Source organism: Pocillopora damicornis, chromosome 7 (assembly GCF_964200805.1).
Source record: "Pocillopora damicornis chromosome 7, jaPocDami1.2, whole genome shotgun sequence".
Classification (NCBI taxonomy): domain Eukaryota; kingdom Metazoa; phylum Cnidaria; class Anthozoa; order Scleractinia; family Pocilloporidae; genus Pocillopora; species Pocillopora damicornis.
The window spans coordinates 20,281,430-20,304,015 of NC_142676.1; the positions used below are offsets into that span (position 1 = coordinate 20,281,430).

The following is a 22,586-nucleotide window of genomic DNA, read 5'->3' on the forward strand; positions in this document are numbered from 1 at the left end:
TTCCCGCGGGCGAAAGAAAGCTGATAATGATGGTATTCTCGCACGCAAGGATCAACGGGAAAAAAGCCACTCTATACGGAAATATTCTCCGCTCGACAAGAATAAAACGGTTCTTAATCCGGCAATCATCAAATTTCACATTTCGTTAGTGTTCATATCAAAATGATTTTATTTACATTCATCACGTAAATCCCAAATACTCTCACATAGTTTCATTTACAGCTGCGTCTAGAAGGGTTGTAGGAAAAAAGGACAGAAGTGCACGCGACAATCTCGAAAGGTAATATGGGTATATCCGATGACAGGAGCCATTACTTATTTGATGGGCTCCTGCCGATGATAAATGAATTTTAATGAATAAAATATATAATAAGTTTGTCAAACCCACTATGTCTCGTCCTTATCTCGTACCCAGTTCCTAAGTGCTTTACCGTGGAACTTCTGAGTACGAGACTAGCCTCGTCTTTATAGTGACGTTTTCTGAGTTTTCCCTGAAATCCTGAGGTCAAGGAGCCGTGACCTGAAAACTGCCCACAATACTTTCTGGGTTGTCGCCCGCACTTGTACCTTTTTTCTTTGCCGGCAATCCATCTTGAAAGGGGTTAGTTTGGAGACCAAGTTAAGTCAAATGGTACTCAAGATCCCCCCAAATAATTTACAAAGTGGTGTTTCCTAGCTTCCAATATTATCTGATATGTTTCCATTGTTCTATTTTGCTACAAAATACGTGGGCAATGCCTTGAAGATTCTTTTTTTTTTCAGTTATGTTGTATTTTCAGCGTTGTAATTTGATGCTAATTGCGGTTTTTTTTGGAGCAATGGATGATGGGAGCCCATCTGTCATTCAATGAGAGATTCAGTTAGGAATGGACCACCGACCTAGATGAGTTATTTTTACGACATTCATATTTTTTCCTGATAAAAAATTGTTATAATCATCCAAAAATAATAAGCGCCTCCAATTACTCTATCCTATGTGCTATTTCATCTTTAAAAGGATAATAACCTTGGAAATCTTGACATAGCTGTCTTCGCGTTTGATTTTCCTTCAGGGTTTTTCCTTTTTTTTGATCTGCACCGAATCAAACTTAGGGGCCAGTTTTGCACAAGCCGTTGATTGATGTATAGTACGATGAAGCTCAAGATTAACTTGTTTGATTAAGATTTTTGGAAAGCTTTTTAACTGTAAGAATAACTAATTCGTGTTCTTTTAAGCTACACGGTGGAATACACGAATACCACGCTGTCATATTTCTTTCCGCCCCTTCTTTTATTCTCTTCCTGATCCTCACTTTTTAAGAAGCCTTTTTCTCTATGGCTTCCACCTTTAATCGAAGACCTCCTCAAACTTCCGGAGAGCGAGTTTCCCTTCAAGCTCGTTCTACACAAAGATGAAGTTCTACTGAGCGGGCTTGGAACCAGGCGTTCTTTACAAAGCAGGGCGCGTGCAATGTAACGGAATGTGGCGATCATCTCACTGTTCCTAAAGGCATACACGACGGGGTTTAACGCGCTGTTGCCGTAGTGACAAAATTTAACGAGCTGAATCACGCGGAAAGTGCGTTGTGAGTGCGGAAGGTAATGTGGGTAATACGTGCCAATCATGGTAACGACAAAAAGAGGCAGCCAAGCTGCAACGAAGAGTCCTGTAATGAACGCCAGCGTGACAGATAGCCTTAGGTCTTTTTTGTACGCTTGCCTCACTGCACGGTGCTGGCAAATGCTCTTTTTTCCGGGTTGGTTACGAGCAAAACGATAGATAAATAAATAGGCGAAGAAAATGACGATGAACGGGATGAAAAAGCACGTGAACGCCACGAGAAGCGTGTAAACGTCTTGCCAATCACCAGCAAACTGCACGGGTTGTAAACTTGCCACAATAGCTGCATACAACCACGGTATAGCGATCATGACGTAGAAAACTTTTATGGAGAGAGTTCTGTGACGTAACGGGCAGACGATTGCGTGACAACGCTCGACACTGAGAGCTGTAAGCTGCAGAATGGAAGCTCCTCCGATGAAAATGTCAAACGTAATGTAGAATATATAGGTTGTTTGGGTGGTCGAAGCATACTCATAATATGATGTAGAAATGGCCAACCAGCAGGGAATTGAGACAAACCCGACAAGAATATCGCTGACGGCCAATCCCATGATTAAAGTGTTTGTGGCGGTGCGGAGGCGTTTGTTTATAAAGAACGCGGATAGAATGAGTCCATTACCGGTTAAAATTACTAACAATAACACAGCGTAGAGACCGATCATTATGGCTAACTCCAGATGCGAGATTTTGGCCAGATAGCTGGATGAATTCGTACTTTGATTCATGTTTGGGAAAGCCAGTGCTTGGCCAGTGTTCCGTCAGCGAGTACTGTTAGTTAGATCCTGCAAAGAAAAACGCGAAAATGAAGATGTAGATTGGAAACAAGGAAGTGTTAGACTCATTAGTAAAATGGCTGTAGCTACACTAGATCGACGTACTAAGTTCAGTAGACAATCTGTGTTGAAAAAGCGTTACCGCTAAACAAAACCAACCAAAATCAAATAAGGAAAAAGGAATACCATTCTGAAAGAAACCTCAAAATATGGGTTAATGCATGGTCGATCATTAAGCATGTTGAGCTGTTGGTGTTGAGAGGGTGAGAGTGACAAAACCTAATTAGATCAGTCACGTTGTTTCCATGTTTTCTAAGATATTCCGAGTATTCAAAACGACTGATTCCTCTGTGCCAATTATTTTTTATGTTTTGTTGTGTGGAAATCCGAGAGCAACTGTGCATTTTTTCTAGCCTGATGAAAACTCAAACTCTTTGATTTACAGCCGCGCAGCAAAACTTCAACCCTTTCACTAACAAGACTTGAACGTCAGTTCTCTGCAGTATCTGTCATATATCTCTTACTTATATCTGTCATATATTTTAAGCTCAGGAATTCAGTGTTAAGCCAAACGATATCCACTAGTTGATATTGTGCTTTTTGTTTATCGTTTTTCTGCTTACAATTCTAATGATATAAAAGAGTGAAATTTTTTCAGGTCTTTCCTTTGAGAAACAAGGCCACAGGAGCTTGAATTCATTCTTGCGAAAGGCTCAAGTACCTTTCATGTAAGGCGACGCAAAAAAGTTAAGTACTTATAAAAGAGGCAGGTATATAAGTGAATAATAATAATGGATGTAGAGATAATAACAACGGTGGCCAAGGTCCGAGAAGATATAGCGGACTGCGACGACGACCTTAAAAATATTTAGGCTAATATTCTTAGAAATGAAAAAATCGGTCATCTTATTGCATCGTTTTCATTAAATGTCAGAAAACTATGGAAATACCAAGTTTACGAAGGAAAACCAAGTTACTAAGTTAGAGTGAACTCTAAAGACGGAGATGAGTGAACAAGGTTTACAATTATCACATTTAAGAAATTCACGCCAATACTTTTAGATTTACAAACCGTGGCACAGCTTATTGCAAACAGCCGAGATTGAGTGATTCTATGCAAACTGCAGTCCAGTGGCTCAATGCGGTGCTGTTTCGATTCGAATTGGTCGGTTCTGACAGTTGAAGGGAAAAAAAGATCTTTAACGATCCTCGGACAAAATAGCGGGCGAATTGACAACACATAAACGGATTATTTTTTTTGTAGTGCACACCTTCAGATATTGCGAAATTGCATGGCGGTCAGCTGCACGTATAACAACCGGCGCAAATATTTCCTGTTTTTTAGTTCTTTCTTTTGTTGCTCTGTACACAGAGATATATAAAATGCGAATAACACCTAGGGAGCTATGAGATTAAATGCAGGCAAATAAGGAAAACTACCTTATTATTTTATCTCGAAATTGAGCAATAGAAGAAAACAGTTGTGGCAAACTTTGATAATATAAGTCTCTGTTTACACTCGAGAATTGAGGTTTAGGCGCTATTGTTTTTAAAAGTGAAGTGCTTTGCGCTTTTTGGCTTGTCGGGATTTGTTTTAGGTCAGTTTTTACCACAATTCGTTCGTGGTCAAGGTAAAGCGGGTGTCCTTATTTTAGATTAAACGTGGCAATTTTTGAAAAAATTTTCCCCTCTTCCTTTTTTCAGCTTAAGAGGCTTTCCAACTTTATATCAAACCAATGGTTAAAAAAATCCGATTTTAATCAATCTATCTCAAAGACCGATTGTTATTGAAAAAAGATTTGCAAGACAAAAAAAATCTGAAGTAGAAGTCAATTATTCTAAAAGTTTTTTATCGAAATTTTAATAACACTGTCGGAAATATATAAACATGTAAAGTACTTTGCGAAGCTTAGAATAAATAACTGCTCGAAGTACCGGAACGTTTGTCGATCAGATCGCAAGAACAAATGACTGGGTTGAAAAACGAGTCAATAATTCCGGTGGACAAAGTGTCTACCTATTTGAAGGACCTAGATTTGAATTGAAAGTTTGGCTATTCAATTTATCCCGCAAGGTTTAACAGCTGCATTTTCAATTATCCTTTTGCAATTTCTAAAACAGCTCCCTGCTTTGCTTTTACTCAGATTATACGAGATTTGACAAGTTTTCTTTAACAGTTTTTTGTTTATTATTACAATATGATGCCTTCTTTCAAATTAGAGGATGACCTAATCGTACGTGCTCAAAAAAAAAATCGTTATCACCGTTAAATTTTTTTCTGATATGCCTGCTATCAATTCCTTCGATGTCAGAGATAAAAATCCCTATAAAAGTGTGAATGATGAAATGAACTCATACATAATGCATGGTTAATTAAAGAATGAATCAACCTTATTACCTCGTTCGCAATATGTGGTTTCGTTGCTCAATATGTCTGTAATAGACGCACGCAAGAGCTCTTCAGGGTGAAGGTGAAAGTTCCATTTAATTAGGCTTCGCTCCTTACAAGTGGAATAGTTCTTGGAGCAATTTTTAATTGAGAATCCAAAGAAACCCGGGACTGCTTTGATTGCACTTAACTTAGCTCTGTGATTGGTCCGGGAAACTCGCATCCCCCTCTCAACCAATGAAAAGTAAAATCAATCACGACTACGTCAATCGCGTTTTCCCGCGCTTCAAGCAGTTTGTTTAGTTTCACTTAAAGTTCTCATTGGCCAAAAATAATGTAAACCTATGTTCTGATTGGTCACTGCACCCGTAAGCCTTTAACTCCCGTGAGTGACCAAGACAGAATTTCTCCTCACTATATCTATACAATATCATGCAAACAAGAGATGAGAATAATGAAAAATATCAATTATCGGATTACTAATTGCTCTGTTACCAAATTCTCCACAATAACATAATGAGAATCGTTTGGCGGACAGTAAGGAGAATTACTAATGAGATCTTGGGAGTTAAAGGGTTCATACACCTTCGAAACCGATTTTCTGCACGTATGTTAAAGAAGCTATGACATGATCAGTACTAACGTCAATAACTTTCCACATTTGATCGCACTAAGGCTTGTGCATTTCAAAGCAATTTCTATTTTTAAAGTTTGATTGCAAAAGAAAGACGTCCATTTTCTCTTTCATACAGATTTTTAAAATTACTCCTCTGCAATCAAAAACCCATTTGAGTCAGTCTGGCATGTCAATAATCCTCTATCTGAGGTCAATTTCTACGTTTCCTTTCACTGGAAAAATGAAAAGGTCGAGAAGTTCGAGGACTCTTCATAACGCTTATACCACACAAGCTAAGAGACTGTTACGCAATACGAGTGCAATGCACTATGAAACACTTTCACTTGTCAAAACTCAGTACTAATAATTTTGTGACGGTTTTTGTCGTCGTTCGTGTTACCTCAGAATACACAAGCACCAGATTCGATTTTTCATCAATCTTCGGTACGCCCAGTTGTGACTAAACTATAATGGTCAAGTCCTAACTTGCATTTGATGATTTGTATTTCATTACAAAGATTTTAAATCTGACCGATCGCATATTTTTTTCAGCGCAATTATGGTGTTGTTTTCTTTCGCCCTTTTTGAGGTTAAATCAGTGCAAATTTAGCAAATGATTTTCCCAATGCCGAGATGGGCGAAATGTCTTTGCAGCCGTCAGCACTCTGAGAAAATTACCTCATTAGAACAAGGCGCTAAAATCCTCGACAAAATTCAAACTAGCTGGATATCGAGAGCGAGATTTTATCACATTCTCCATGTGACACGAAGCAAATTGTCGCTGCGACTTGCTCCTGCTGCTATTGTGAATCTTAGCCTGTATACTTACAACTGCGTTGATTTGCAAAGGCTGTTGTTTTCCTTTCAAATATTGGAAGTAAAACTGAACCATGAACTCAAATCCATGAACAAAAGATGAACCGCTCTTCCAACAGCTGAAATGTTAGTTTACGTGTTTCAAGGTAATTCAAGGCACCTGATTAACGCGTGATTTTCTATTTATCACTCTATCCCTTGTTTTTTGAATCGTGAGCAAACTTCAACGACACAGCGTCAGAGAGGTAAATCTCCATGCATTTTATAAGTCTCGCAGGTCGTGAAGTACACAATTTGATGGATTGCTCGCAATTAATCTTCCCATTTGAACAACGGACATTCTGAAAGCCCTCATTGACAACTTTGTCGTATTATCCGGGAGTACAATGACAACTCTATATAGTTTCCGAAAAACCTGTCATCATAAATGAAAAGGACACAAAAACAAAGAGATTGATCGCACGCGTAGGCTGCAATAGGTATTTTAGGAAGCCATTGGCACTAATACATAATGTAGTCTGGCGCCAAAAACAGTAAAACTTATTACCTAAATATCGGGTACTGAACATTAATTGGTTACTGTAAGCCAAGATGACCAACATGGGTGATATGCTCTCTCGATAACACAGTAATAGGAGATAAAAATGCACAGACACGTCGAAGGAAGTGTCAAATTTACGTCTCTCGATTTCAAAGAAGCTTCGAGGTCCATTACGAAATATCCGCATTTTTGCCGTTATCTTTCACTGATATTGAGCCAAGTTAGATGCTACTTCGTTTAAACAAAAGGGCAGTTTTTTGTGTGTGAAGCAAATGGACCTTTCAACTGAAATCAACCATGTAATCAATAGATTTTTGAACATAGATTTAAATCGGAAAACGTTGGTGAGTGATTTCACAATGGTTCTACCGGTAAAATGTTTTTAAGGATATTTATGTCAAATTCAGCTAGTCTATGAGTTATTGTTTTGTTGGACATTTCCCAAGCATTCATTTACAAGCAGTGCATACAAATGAAGGTTTTTATTGTGAAAACTCTGTTCACTGCGAGTGCTTGTCGTTTTTATCCTCTTCAAGTTCTCCAAACATTTTTTGAAGTAACTTTGAAGACATTTCGAACACGTCTTGAAAACGTCGATCTTAGCCTACCACACAAAACCGTAAACTTAATAAAAAAATTTTTGCTTTTTGCAAAACACAACTCAGCTGTTTGTGTCGATAAACATTAAACTAAAAACACGAAATGGAGGGTACTTTCCGCAACATTATAAATACAGGGTTAACTTGGGAAAAGCGATGAAACAAATCAAGACCTTCTCGTCAGTTTCATGAATATATTCTCTGGTAAATTTTTTGACCAGCTGATAACGTTTTTCGCATCATTACCTTTTCGTGACCTCTGCAGGGAGATATTATTGATTAGAAGGAAATATCGTCGATAACTTAAGATCCTAATGGAGACAGAGAAATATCAGAAAGAATACGTTGAACTTTTTTCCGCTTTTTTTGCGAGCCTGATAATTCTAAAAAGGCGTAATTTGCAAGCTAACAGAAATTTAAAAATTCCTGATTTTGATGTAAAATTACTAACCTTGTCTCCAGTTTGAGCAAATGTTGATGTTTGACCATTTTAGATCAAAAGAAACTTGAATCGATATTAAACCTATTCTTTGACCGAAACATAATACAGTCATTGTTATGGCCTATACAAAGTATCGTTCAAGGTGATAACCAACCTACAAACAATGTTTTTATGCTCCCTGTTTACGTAATGCAACAATAAAATTTTTGCCGAACAACTTAATTTCAACTTAATTCGGTTTTAGTCCCACTCTGACGATAAAAAAAAGAATTTTCAGCTTGAACAGCTCCTTTGCATTATTTTCGTGACCGAAAACAGTTTATTGAGGTATTTCTTGGAGATTATAACGATTGTTCATTTTGCTAAAAATAATTTTTAAAAAAACCGACTATGAAATCTTTGATCAACAGCTGCCCTGGATATAAATATAAACCCGCTTCGTAAATATTTTGAGATACTTTGTAAATAGGATACGTACGCATGTTAGGAAATTCCCTTGTTTTGTTTGTAGTTTTAGAACCGGTGTACTCAGGATGAATTGGAAGAATCACTTTTTGAAGTCGCCCTAAGTCATACGGGCTTACTCGGTCGATTACATCTCTGAAATTAACCTAGTTAAACCAACTTTGCAGGAATGAATATTAAAAGAACGTCAAATCTATTCTAAGAGTATAATCTGATTAAAAATGAACCTGAGAATCCGGCAGTACTTAAAATTTCTACAACCTAGAGAAATATCGTGTTAGCAACCATGGTGGCAATGAACTGTCAGTTATAAAAAAAAGGAATTTTTGTACAATCTTGCATGGTTTGTGAGCTTAACATTTTTTCCTCTTCGCGTACTTTACTCTATACCGAGAATCATTCAGCGAACGGATGGCTGGTATCATAAGTATTTTGGAAAGTAAGCTCACTGAAGCCCAGAATTTCTACTTATAAAATCGATACAATATCAAGCAGAAAAGTGATGAAAATAAAGAATAAAATAAATTAAGGGATTGTCAGTGGATCCAATATCAAATTCTCCAAACTAACATCATAAGAATTGTGAGGCAGACAGTAAGGAGAATTACTGATGAGATCTGGGGAGTGAAAAAGTTAGGCAGATGTTCACCCATAACACCATCGCAAAGTGAATAACATATTTCGCAGTTTGAAGTCCTGTTTTGATCGCTAAGACAAATATTCCATCATGTTTTCATGTAGAGATCCTTCTTTTAAGCCACTTTTATTCCATAATGAAACTGGAGATTTCGTTGTCAGAGTGAATATCTTATGGTTAAGTTCACCATACATACAGAGCATTATCGATTTGACGAAGTATTTCACTGTTTTGTTGACTAGCTCTTATTTTTCGGCGAAGCTAACTGATATTGTTCCCTTGACCTTTCGCTCACCAACAAACTCGATTTTTTTTCAATATTTCCTTAACAAAATGAAGAAATATTTTAAGTAAGCTATGAGCCTACGTCACTGCTTTTAATGTCCTAAAAAATCATCACTCGTGAAAATTCTCGTTTTTCGTTTGAAAACGTTCCGAAACAATGTGTTTCTCTTCTTGGTTTATTGTAACATCTTCATTGTTCTCCTGTTTCGTTGAAATTTAGGCGCTTAACTTAAAGATGCGCTTGATTTCAAACGTTCTTAACATGTTTGTTTGTTGTTTTTTTTTTTGCCTTATGAGTTTTGAGCGTAGAGAAAACCGGCCAACGCAAGCCTCTGACATGACGAACACTGGAAATGAACAACAGCTTTAAGAACCACAAACAACGCAAGCACTTAAGTACGAGTTGAATCTAAACCTCTCCTCAATTGTACTTGGAACCGTCATGTTTAGTATATATATCATCCTTAAATTTTGCTACTTACACTTGAATTAGATTTCGGGTATTAAAAAGATATTGTTTTCGCTATAGGGATGAAATCTTCAGCAAGCCAGCGCAACGCGTTTGAATTCAATCATAAATTATTAAGATACAACACCTTACCTAACTCAAGGCGAATTATAACCTGGCATTCACTGAAAAACGTATTCCTCAGTATTGCGCTAGTGTGGCAGGGTACTGTGGTACCAAAAAAAGCAGGCGTTTACAGAAGAAATTAATTAAGCACTTCCTAAATTGACATCATTTACTTCTACGGTGTGGAAAAACAAGTTATTCGGGGGTTTCGAACGCACTATTTAACGAATTACAATTAATCACGTCTCTATTTTCTGTCATGTCGGAGGAAACACGCATGATAAATTAGCCGGTTTGTTTTTCAGTGGTGGGTTGAACGGGAAATTGGAACGAGTAGGCTGCAAAAATTATTGCAAGAAATAACAATTGTGCGGTGTTTTTTCATCTGTCATTAGTGGTTCAAGTGCTTATATTTGCTTTGCTGCCGTTATGCGTGGGCATGCATATGTAGTAACTTTTACATAGCGGTTCGCTTAAAGAAAAAAGATCCTTCTTACATAATCGCTGCGAGTGTTATTTCTTATCAGTGCAAATAAGAGAATTTAGGTAGCTGGTTGAAAAAGAAAAGGCTCGCTTGGGAAAACAGGCCTGCAAAATATGGCGAATGGTTAATTGTGTTCCATCGGGTTCAAAATGACTACTCTTTTCTAATCATTGTGGTACCTGCATTATAGTCTTGGTTTTTTTTTTCTGCTCATACGTCAGTTTTCCGTCGTAAGTAGATGTATGAAGATAAATACTGAAGCTTCTCTATATGCAATCTTTCCAGAGTTTTCTCGCCATTTATAATTGTGTAAAGGAAGCCGGCATTATTAAGCAGTTCTCACAGCGTGTATATACGACAGTACACCTCGGTCTTAAAAGAAACTATCTCGCCGTGATTAGCTCTTACAGCTTTTCTCGGATTTAAATCATTGTGATCTAAGCAATCTTCTGCTAGAAATTAATCCCTTTTTAATTCATAGATAAAAGCTTTACTCCGAGAATAGCTCAATCTTTTAATTCTACAAAATATTCCCCTTAAGAGTATTGACAAAAGAATGACAATGTTCGAATATGTTAACCTTATGCAGCATAAAATTTAGAGACAGTTAACACTTATATCTTATTAAAATGATTTCACGTAGTCATCGACAAAACCACTGAAACCTACTACCATTCTGTAAATAGCCCGGATAAAAAACTTTCAAGTGAATAAATATCAAATGGATAAATAAATTGATGAAGAGATTGATGACCTTCTTAGCCTTCGTGAACTACCGGAGCTCGGTTCAACATCGAAAGGGATATATTTTTCTCTAGCCAGCATCGAAAAAGAAAAAAATGTGGAATACATCCACAAAAGCATCAGCCACATCTTCTGACAATTCTGTATCAAATAGACCAAAAGCAACGATCACATCTTCTAACAATTCTGCATCAAAGAGGCCGGTAAGGGTTATGAATAATTTCTGTCGGGGGTGATGGTTTTTTTGTGAACAAAAACAATTTAATCAGCATAGCGTGGAGGGAACCTTAACCCTCTACACCCTAACATCAGTATGGATATTCTCTATACTATTCTCTATAAATTTCCAGAGAGGCTGACAAGGAGAATTTGTGTAACAATCAAGAGCTTCTTTAGTTGGTGATCATCTCCTATATTCTCATGACTTTCATGTTTGATTCAGGGTTGGTATTGTGAGGAGAAATTAGATGTTGGTCACTTTTAGGAGCTAAAAGGTTAAGCCTCGAAAAATGCAGTCTACAGGAGGTCAAATGCAAGGAGTGCTAACATTCCTGAAACCAATTAGTTTTTTTTTAGTGTTGTCCCGGTTTCGTCCCAAAACAACGCAATCAGTGGTTTGTAACGCCAGCGACCTATCACTAAAACTCCTTTGTTAGCTATTGAGACTTACGCAAGTCACCAAGAAACCAAATAAATTGCTGTATGAGTTAAAATGTAAACAATCAAAGCCGGAATTTTTCAAATTCTTGTCACAGAAACAGTTTGTGTGGTTCGAAATTACTCTTCTGCGATAAAAGGCAAGACTGCCAACACCTTGAATTTGGAAACGGAAATTTACGAAGGATGCTCGACAATTTTGCTTGCAAATTCTTGAATATTCTATATTGAGATAAATAAGCCAATTACTAGAGCTTCCTTCACAACGCAAAAATTATAAATAAATCAGATTAACAAGAAGGATAAATATGCGTATCCAAAGTGTATTTGACAAATGTAAGGTTTATAAAATTTGACAAAAATTCTTAACAGAACGGGACCAAAAAGTAAAAAAGATCGAGGATTCAAATTGTAACACGATATGATTTGTGAAAGGTTTTACTCGCGGGTGGAGGGCTTACCTTTTCCTTTGACTCGATCAGTGTTCTGTATCAGTGTTTTGTAGGCTCTGTTACTTTTTTTTCCCACTGAATATCAGAGATATCACTATACCAGGCGACTCAGAGAGGTGCAAAGTCAACTGAAGCTTGTTTAGTTATGATACCACCCTAGCTCACTGATACTTCAAGGAGGTTTTGTTTCAGCTCTTATGAATAATCCTGAATGATGAAAAATTGGTTATGAATGAGGGAATACCAAGGACAAGAGCACTCAACATTTCCGGTTGCCAACTGAAGTTTCTTTTTTTGATGGATTAGCTTAAAAACTGTTATTTTTACCTAGCAAAGAATCAGCAGGAAAGAAAAAAACAAAAGTTAGATGTCAATGGCGCTTGACTTATGCTAAGTTTATCTGTAATTTGATTTTGTTTGAGCTGAAAATTAAGTTGTTGCATCACGCGAGGCCGACCAGGTTATCGGCAACAAATAATCAGTGTGAGGAATTTTTGCTTTACTGTTAGATTAAAACATTTGGAAAAACTTTCGAGAGCAAGAGAAGGGCTTACATGACAGAAAACTTGAAAATTCTAGGCCTTGATTTAGTAGAGATCATTTACTGAAACATCGGAAACCATTATAATTCCATCAATATTTTTTTTGACGTTTATCTTTCCCTATCTTAATTTCACCAAAATAGCGTAAAATATTGGGATAAACAATGTCTACTATTTGCTTCAGGAATTTAAGTATTGAAAGATAGCTTTAAAGAAGGTTCTCGAAAAAGAAGAAAAGTTCACAAAATATTCTTAGTCCACAGAAGGACAATTGACTTAATACAGTTTGAGACTAGAAATGTTAAAGTTATTAACTTATTCTTCGCGAAAAGGCGGAGATTTGACCTTCTGTTGAGCAAATCGTGATCAATATTTAAGAACAGTTTCAGACGAAAATGGGTCCTTATTCCTAAAGCACGCTAACACATGAGAAAAATGTCAAAAGCGGATGACAATAAACTGAAATTTATAAGCTGAACACTTAGTCGTTGTTTGGAAGAAATTAGACGCACTAACGTTTTAGAATAGCAAAACACTGCACTTTCTGGGGCGCCGGAGGAATTTCGAGATCAAAACACGGTCTTATTTTACAAGGTGCTTTGCCACTTTCATAAAATATCATGATAAATGACAGGAAAGTAGAAAGAAAAAAAAAACGACTTCTAGCAGAAATTTAGCGAGGCTACAAAGAAATCAAATCCTGAAGAAAACGGACAATTGGATGTAACAGTCTAGACCCAGGGCAGAGTATCTGACATATCGTTTAGTTACTACAGAAGTTCGATAAAGCTCGGGGAGTGTTCTCTTAATCCGATTTCTTTTTTTGATTTTGGAAAATACGCCATCTGTTACTCGACTGGAGAAACTTCTGGTTAAGCAATATCGAAGCATTAATCATGAAAGTTTAAAACTAGTTATTTCCACGCCTTCAGATCAGAGCTTATGAAAATGAACGCTTTTTGGGTTTCTTCCGAAGCCGTCGTGTAATCTTGCCATGCAATACTTTGTGTACGTGACAACCATGGCTGCCAAGGAGACTATAATGTAGTTAAAGCAAGTTTTTATTTTGTATTATGTAAGACCATTTGACGGTTACATAATACCATCAAAGCCGTTGACCCTGATTTCTATCCACTGAAAGATTGGGCTGAACACGCTAGTATCATTTTTCTGGTGCAAGCAAGATGCCAAAAACCGGAATAATGTACCGTAAAATTGATTACCATTTTTCCTTCAGAGTTGCATGTTGACGAACAGTTTTCCCGAAAAATTTTGTTCCGTGAAATTATCATGTGTGTGACAAAGCACAAGTTCCACCTTCCCTGGATCCTGATGAATAAAATTTCTCCCAGTGCTATCTCAGTATTTTATCGTGATCTGCTTAATCTTCACAATGTAGCCGCATAATTTGTGTGGTGCTAGAAGCGTAGCACAGGTACTCCCAGGATAAAGTGAGTTAGTTTACGTGTGACCTCCTCAACATGTGTAGTGTAACTGCGGTATGAACGAATGAGGATGAAATACGCAGACGCGCAGGGGGATTTTAGTCAAATGATCGATCTTGCGATTAATTAAACAAAGGAAATGAAAGGAAGAAAGCAGCTTTAGTGCCAGACTTAGAAGAAAATCCGGCGGCTGAGATGGAATCAGAGCACTAGCCTGCTGATTTAAATACAAAAAGACGAGAAAAAGCAGGGTCTTTGATATATGTGTTGTTCAACATCATGACGAAAAATTGCCGGGTATTAAGGATACGTCTCAAAAAACACAAAAGAAAAAATTTTGTGCCTTAACGCGAGCCTCTCCATAAAATTTGCTTACCAAGTTTAAATAATCATTCCTTAGTGGTGAAAACGCAGCTATAAGCTTGATCTTGAATTTGCTTCTTTGCGAATAAAGTTGGAAATAGGTCTAGATGTGAATGCGCAATATGTACGCAAATTATCTTTGACATTTTTTTTTTTTTGAGGCATGTGGTTAGATTCTCCTCCAAATGTTGTCTAAGTCTGTCAATAGAGCGTAACAAAACAACTCACCAATGGTTCAACCACATTTTCGGGCACAAAATTCCGAGCAATTTATCTTTCAAAAAGCGTGCATCTCACCGTTGAACATTTTGACCTGAATAAATGTGCCGCCTTTCAGCCAATCAGATTCTAGTATTTTGCGGTGGCAATATTATCGATACTTTAAAGGCAAAAAGATTCTGAAAGAAAGTGATTATGAAGTTTCATTTTTATATTTTGAAGACAAATATTTGTCTTTTCACGATCGAGTTTGCAATTTAAAGATTTTATTAAATCATGATTGCGGTAAGACAATGACAACCCGTTTCTGTTTAGTCACTTTCCACCTCATTAAGGAAATCGATAGCATCCATGAAGAAAAAGATAAACAATCAAATTGTACAGGAGATGAAAATTTGCCAGCGATTCAATGAAGAAATATAAGCCTTTGACTGTGTGACGCAGTCACTCGTATATCTAATCTTTGGCAGTTTTAAAACATGCCGATTACTTACGTATAAACAAAGTAAATTTATAGCACAGATTTAAGAAACTATACAAGAGCCGGCGTTTTCCGTGCATCAACGCTAACTAAAGATTTCTTGTGCACGATATTATCGAGCAATTGATTTCACCCTGCGCTCTATGAATCGGAAAATGGTCATGACGAAAAAACTGGTGCGATTCTAGATCGTGAATCGTCCTTAATTCTATCGATCACATGAACAGCTACAAAAATTCCTGAAAGGATGTTTAGAACTCAGAGATCTGCTGGCTGAGTAGTTTGCATTTATCATACTTTCTTTTACCAAGAGTAGCAGTTTTGTCTTTTCCGCAACCTTCTCTGCATCGCTTCGATACCATACCACAAAGTTAAAGCTTATCGAGTCAGCATAAAATTATAAACCATCTTTAAAAAATTGTAAAAACAAACAATCATAAAGGCAGTTATTTTCATAATAAATGGTCTTACCTATTTTGGGTTGCAATACATCTCCCCGCGAAAGTTTGAGAAAATACTCGCATCTTTTTTGTTACACAGCAGAATTCACGTGTTTCCCTTATCTTTAAGCCATCACGTTTTCGTTGAGCTGTGCCACGCTGTGGCTCAGTAATATAACTTGACCGCAAACACAATGACAAGCAGACCGATAACTCCACTAGTTATCAATTATTAATTCACATTATCACTAACTTTCGCTTTTACTCCGTAGCAGAAACTGCGACAAATTCCTCATTCGTCATCGCACGTTATAATCAAAACTGACCTTTTCTCTAGAAACCGATTGCCACACGAATCGCTGGAAGAAAACAGATTCAGAGATTTTTCTCAAATAATTTACGAGATGGATAAAAATTTCCGTAACTAATAGGCTAACCAACGATTATCTAAATGAATAACATTAAAAAATTTTGAAAGATTCATAAGACCAAATAATATTCTGGTTTATAAAAAAAGCTTTGTAGCGTGGTTTTTTTTACACTACCTGTTGGCTTTCATCAATCTTATTATTGTGGTCTTAAATTTTAGGAACGATACCAATTTTGTAAAATTTTGAAACTAATTTTCATGCAAGATTCAATTTATCAAACAAAATCAAAGTAATCTTCCCAAGGACACTCGAATTTCTGATATTTAAACTCTATTCTTCTGCATTAGTCAAGGTTCATATCACACAGACAAAAATTAAAATTAAAAAAAAAACATTTATCAAGACAGAGTAATGTCCGATATCAGAGCTAAGGGTTCACATCGGCTATGAATTCAAAACTGTCACTTACTTCTACTGTAACAAATCGTTTAGATTAACCATAATCAGAGGTCGTTTATTCAACAAAACCTTTTCATCATGAAATATTCACTGTATGCCAGAAAGTGCTTTAACCCTTTGTATACCAAGGGGGGTGGTATTTATTTGTCACAAAAATGAGTACATTATACAAGAATGCTTGTCAAGCCTGCTCTTTACAACAAAACCCTATAAAACTATATATATTTGGGAAGTGCATTAAAAATTTACTTTCACAACAATTATAGAAATTGACACATGTCAAAATTGTGACGTCACAATAAGCATAATTTGCATAATTATGCAAGTTTCTAAAGGAACTTTGAAATCACCAGCTCTAAACAAACAATTCCAACTTTTGGTTTCTTACTTGAAATTCTAATCACCTTTTAACACAATTTCAAAAGGTAAGAAATATTAATTAGGGCAATAACCCTCCTTTTAGAGAATTTAAGACAGATTAATAATTGCCTTTCATAAAGTAAAAATTGAGTAAAATATAAATGAAATAAGAAATATTCAAAAGATGCAAACAGTTTCTTTATCGGTTATATAGCCAATAGTTATGTACCACACTTGCACAAAACTATGCTCTCACATTAACCAAGAGTTAATTTCTTAATGATCTTCTTCTTCCTCTTTGATATGGCCTCCCTCTTCCTTCTTTTAGCCGACGGGGACCATTTCGACTTTCATCATCATAGTAAAAGTCTCGCAACGTGTGGTACCTTTGAAAACAAGGCTCAGGGCACATTCTAACACCACAAATTGCACAGCTGTATATTGTTTTCACTTTCTGGATATGGACCTTGCAAGTTAGTCTTGTTTCATTGCTCACAAGGTAATGGAAATGATCCCGGTTGAATCTTATGTCAGGGATAGCAACAGGAGTTTCCACAAATCCCGTGTCTCTTCGAAAGCACTTGCCTTGAACTAATGTGCTGACCAGCTCCTTTCTGAACTGCAGTGCTCTTAGACTGGAATGATTCTGGGATTTGGTGTGGAGAATGTGTGCATTTGATACACACACCTCTATCAAATAAAAAAACACTTTGTAATACCAGACTGACCCCTTCATAAGTCTGGCATATGCGACAGTTCGCTGGTCAGACACATCTACACCACCCATATAGGTGTTGTAGAGGTCAATAACACCTGGTCTAGAAAATTGCTTCTTCTCCCACTTCCCATTTACTTTTACTGACCGCTGAACTGGGCTCGAGTCCATTGTACTGGTGGGAAGGGTAGCTAACACACTAACTGGCTTCCTGTCACGCCATGTCACGCAAGTCAAATTTCCCTTTTGCCTGTACAAACACTCTCCTCTTTTAAGATCTTTCACTGCTTTTTCCTTCACACCACAAATCTCTCTTGGTAAGGCTACCCTGTTGGCCTGAACTGTGCCACATGCAAGGGTTTTTCTTTCTTCTAACTCTTCAAACAAAGCAACAGAAGTATAATAATTGTCCATGAAGGCATAAAATCCCTTATCTAGATAAGGTTGCAACACAGACATAACTGCCTTCCTTCCTAAGTCTTTCTGAACTTCATTATTCTCCTTGCCAGTATAAATCTTGCTGTTCAACACATAGCCACTGGTGGATTCTGCAAGTGTGAAAGCCTTTATTCCAAATCTTCCTGGCTTTATAGGGATAAACTGTCTGAAATGCACTTTGCCTTTGAACTTAATTAAAGTCTCATCTATGGCAAGTTGCCGCTCAGGGGTGTACACTTCCTGAAACCTTGCTATGACCAAATCTAGGAAAGGCTGGATTTTGTACAGCTTATTGTAGTCTGCGGAGTCGCGTGGGGGAGCAAGGGTGTTGTCAGCAAAGTGCAGATACCGCAAAATTTGTAGGAATCGAGTTCGGGACATCACGGATGGGAAGAAAGGAGAACTTAGGACAGGATCAGTACTCCAGTAAGAACTAAGGTTCGGTTTAGTAACCAGCCCCATATTTAGGTACAGACTAATCCAGGCCTTCATTTCACTTTCTGTGACTGGATACCAAACAGAGCTTTCTGTTGGCCCTCTCTTCTGTTCTGCATATAAATTAGTCTGACTAACTAACAACTGCCATACCTCTTGTGTGAAAAACAGCTCCAAAAAATCCAAACACGATTTCAGATTTCTTGTAGTGACATTTATTTCAGGTTCTTCACTAAACTCAATATCTACTCTACGTCCAATTTCTCTAGACCAATCTTCCTCATCCAATTCCACTTCGTTGTCAGTGTGATCTTCCTCTTCCAACTCTTCGCTAGAATCGTCAGAGCTTGATTCCGATGCACCAGAGTAAAATTCCTCATCAGAGGCTCGATGCTCGATGAAATTCGCTAAAGGCAAGTCTTCTTCGTCGATAAATTGAATTTCAACATTGTTTTGATCGTCGAAATGTAGTTCAGCATCACCTTCAAGAGCCGCCATTTTTAAATCTCCCCGTTCAAAACGTCCAAATCACAAAAAGCCTCAAAATTCGCCCAAAAACAAGCTCGATGGAAGAAATCCTCGAAAAAACTAATTAACGACTTTATGTAATTTACATTGAAATGTAGTATTAGTTTCCAGCCCCTCAAAGTGCTCTTTTCAGGCCGCCCGAATGGGGTCTGTATTTAAGTGGCCATATATGGCCACTTGGTACGCAAAGGGTTAATATTTCATGGTAGTAAAATGACTCAAAGCACGAAAGCGCAACACTGATTCAGTTTAAAGTGTGCGTAGAGATTAGAAAAAAAAATTCAAACGAGTTTTCTCGACTAAGTTTAGGACTACTTTTCGAGCTAAGCAGTGTCAAACGAGACAATATCGGCATCATTTGTATTAAGTACGTAAGAATCAGCAGATAGGTCTGAATTACTTCCAATTTCCATGTTTTGTTTTTCGTTTATTCCATGCAGTTAACTGTGGTTGAATGTCACTGCGCTTTTGAGAGACAATAAAGCCACAGCATCAAGGGAGAGACGCAGATTGAACAAATAATTTCATAGAAGGATCTAACACCAGATGAATCGAAGATGAAGTTGGAATGAGTTTTTTTGAGAGCAACAGCAATAACAGCTCCAACAGCATCAAAAGAACGTATGCCTTTTTCCTGATCCTAAAATTTATCCTGTCCCCGCCATTCCTTTGAGCATTTTCACCAAGTTTACACTGCTATTTTATCGTTTCAAATGTAAACATTTGAAGATAAAACCTTCTCTTGAAAATACAAGTTTGAAACAGGCACAGTAGTTTCAGTCCTTTTATTTGCGTATTAACGGAAACTATTTCAGTTTGTTTCTCATAATGAAAATTAACAGTACATGCTGAAAATAACAAAAGTATTCATGGTTTCTTGCTGTTTCGAGGCGAAATTAAGGAAGGCTGATTAACCAGGCTTATATATGAGGTTTGTCTCACGGTGAGGTTTCTCTCATGGTGCCGGTGCATGATGGGTAAAAATTACCACGATATTTTAAAACTGAACAACCTTGTTTAGTTGGAAGTTTCCCTCAAAAAAACCTGACGTTTGTCTTAAAAGATTTTTCCTTTTGCTTCGTGCCGACGGCGCAAAAACGACAAAAATAGATTTAATCACAAGTGAAATTCTAGAAATAATTTTTTTTTTATAATCAGCTGGCTTTTAGCAAGAGCCAGTAGATTCAATTGACCAAAACTTATTCGCAGGATAATTGGCCATGACTTCTTTTACAAATCATATTTTAATGTCTGGAATCCATTAAAATTTGTGTTAAATTGCCTTACGTATTCAACTCTGTATGTGCAGTGGTTTTCATGCTCATTAACTGAGAATAGTTTAGTGAAGTACTTTCGGTACATAACGAGTACTTCTCCGGACATAAATATGTATTTGAAGTTATATCTATTTTTGTTTTAGTGATTGCCGATGGCTTTGTCTCCTTTCATTGGATCTACCCACAACCAAAAGTTTAACTTTGTTTTCGTGGAAAAGACAATAACCCCTCCAGCAAAATATAACCTATTTATAATAGCTTCCAGCTGTCTAGGAGCAAATTTATGTCAGGTTGATAATCTTCATTACGATTTATGGTCAAAAGAGCATCTAGATGGTGTTCTCTTCTTTCGCTTTTGCTTTGGTACAAGAGTTAGCGAATCCAGTCATGAGTGGAAATACTTGACGGGTAATTGTAACGCCCCGGCTGGCAGCTTCTTTGTCTGGAAATTATATTCTGAATAACCTTCCTGAATAGCAAATATTACAGGATTTCTATCTGGAAAAGCTGACTTGTAAATTTAAAAAATTTTTCATAATAAGCAAACCCTTCAATTGTTTCTCACCTTGGGTTATTTAACCCTCAGGCAACAACATCTACAACGAAATCAGGGTTTAGAAGTCGACAACAGAACTACAATATTTTTTTCTTCTAGATAATAAAGCTGGGTTCAATTTTCACTCAAAACCAAACAACAGGTGCTAAATGTGGCAGACATTTAACAAAATATTTAAAATTCAAATGGGGAAGATTACGAAGAAATTTTAAAAAGATCAGTTCGTGAAGGTCTGTAATGACAGGGGCGTGCTGGAAAGATTGCTCAGTGCACGGAAGGAAGTGCTGACGGGACGTGCTTCGAAAAGCTCTCTGTTTCATCAGTTACTCAATCATGAAGAGGTCGTTTCAGAGTTAACTTCGTCTCATTTAGATCGACTCATGGTCGACTTTGTGTGCCGATGAAAATTCTTCGTAATTTATGTTTAATTTTCCACAGATTTACGTCGTGTTCTGCACCGTCTGGACTAAATGTTAAGACCAGCTTGTGTTTAGACCATGATGGTAACGAATTTTATAATCCTAGCTGGTATCGAAAAGATATTTTCTCAAAAAGATTTTAACCGGAGACTATTTCTAGCTAATGGCAGAAATTACAGAAGGAAATCGAAGGCTTACCTTGTTGTCGTCCGTGTTACTCGCGTTAGGTAACTGGTATATGATCTGAGGCACCAAACGAAAACGAAGTCCTAGCGCTTGTCAATGTCTCTAGTTGTGTCCGATCTTAATCATTGACAGCCGCGCGAAGCGGTGCATGATGTAAGCTTCCCCAATGCAAATACGACGCATTTCAGTGATATTTCCATGAAAAAGGCTGATAACAATCGCAAAAATTAGAGAGGAAGTTGAAAGGAAATTCGGTAGAAAAATAAACGAGTTTGATTAAAGAACGCCTTTACTTTGGCCTTGGAAAAAATGACTCAAATTGAATTTCTCACGACCTTATCTGTATTTGTCCTGTAGACCGCCTACAGGTGTGAATGATCGATTTCCAATAAAAGATGATGAGACAATAAATTCTTAAAACAAGATTGAAAGGAAATGTCATATTTTCAGTGAAGAGAATTTAATCGTAGACCATCTCTATTGCATTCACCGGTTGTCTGAAGGTGAGTGAAGATTTGACAAATGGTGGCAGGTTTATTTTGAAATCAATTAAGGTCAGCCACTTGAGTACTTTCGTGGTAAACATTCAGTTCCTCGCTGGACATACTTTGCATAAAATTTAGATCCAATGCTCTCTTTGTAGGAGGCACCATCTTGATTTAAAAAAATCAAACAATAAAAAAGCTACTCCCTTCGTTATCGCAGTAAGGGTTAATCTGAGAAAGATGATCAAAAAAGTTTCTTTTTGTTAGGCTGCGTTGATTTTAAAAACATAACATGCATATTTAGACGTCTCTGTAAACCTGTTATGAGTTAGAACGTGCACGCAACAAACATGAAAATTAAAAAATAAAAAAAAATACAAATGTGTTAATCCAGTGTCTATACTGTTTGGGCAGTTTGATAACGATTGAACAGATTTATAAGTTAGAAAGAAGTTCCTGGTTTATTATTAAATTTAGGTTTTTCCTAAATCAAGGAAATAACAGTAAATGAAACGTATCAATGCAGTTAATTTTTCCCTAATTGATATGATTAAGGTATATTTGAGCGGAACCGGCTCGGTGTTTGCAACACCGTTAAGAAAGAAAATCACCAAAACTGTATTTACGGTTTTGAAAACCATTATTTAATGGAATATGAAAGGAATTAGGAAAAGAAAGAAAACAACTAACGAAAGAAAGTTTTCGTGTCGATTTGCAGGCCCAGCTCGAGCTTTCCATTAATTGCTTTTCCGCAATCAAACGACCCAACAAATCAGGATGCCGCTACGCT

General features: G+C 37.0%; 1 protein-coding gene across 6 annotated transcripts; it reads right to left on the reverse strand.

The window, feature by feature from the left end:
* Positions 1-151: 151 nt before the first annotated feature.
* LOC113670559 (adenosine receptor A1) lies at positions 152-21,622 on the reverse strand. Of its 6 annotated transcripts, XM_089213524.1 has the most exons (3): positions 3,648-3,924; positions 3,449-3,548; positions 152-2,385 (listed from the first exon to the last, which is right to left on the reverse strand). In XM_089213524.1, the coding sequence occupies exon 3, from the start codon at positions 2,326-2,328 to the stop codon at positions 1,216-1,218; it is 1,113 nt and encodes a 370-aa protein (XP_089069650.1). In that variant the 5' UTR covers positions 2,329-2,385; positions 3,449-3,548; positions 3,648-3,924; the 3' UTR covers positions 152-1,215. The 6 variants fall into 6 exon arrangements, with proteins under 6 accessions (XP_089069650.1, XP_027042519.2, XP_089069651.1 ...); XM_027186718.2 differs by lacking the exons at positions 3,449-3,548; positions 3,648-3,924 and adding an exon at positions 21,324-21,622; XM_089213525.1 differs by lacking the exons at positions 3,449-3,548; positions 3,648-3,924 and adding an exon at positions 15,599-15,739.
* Positions 21,623-22,586: the final 964 nt, after the last annotated feature.

What these genes read in the sequence shown, in the direction of transcription:
- LOC113670559 (XM_027186718.2), bottom strand. Translation starts at nt 2,328, where the DNA reads ATGAATCAAAGTACGAATTCATCCAGCTATCTGGCCAAAATCTCGCAT.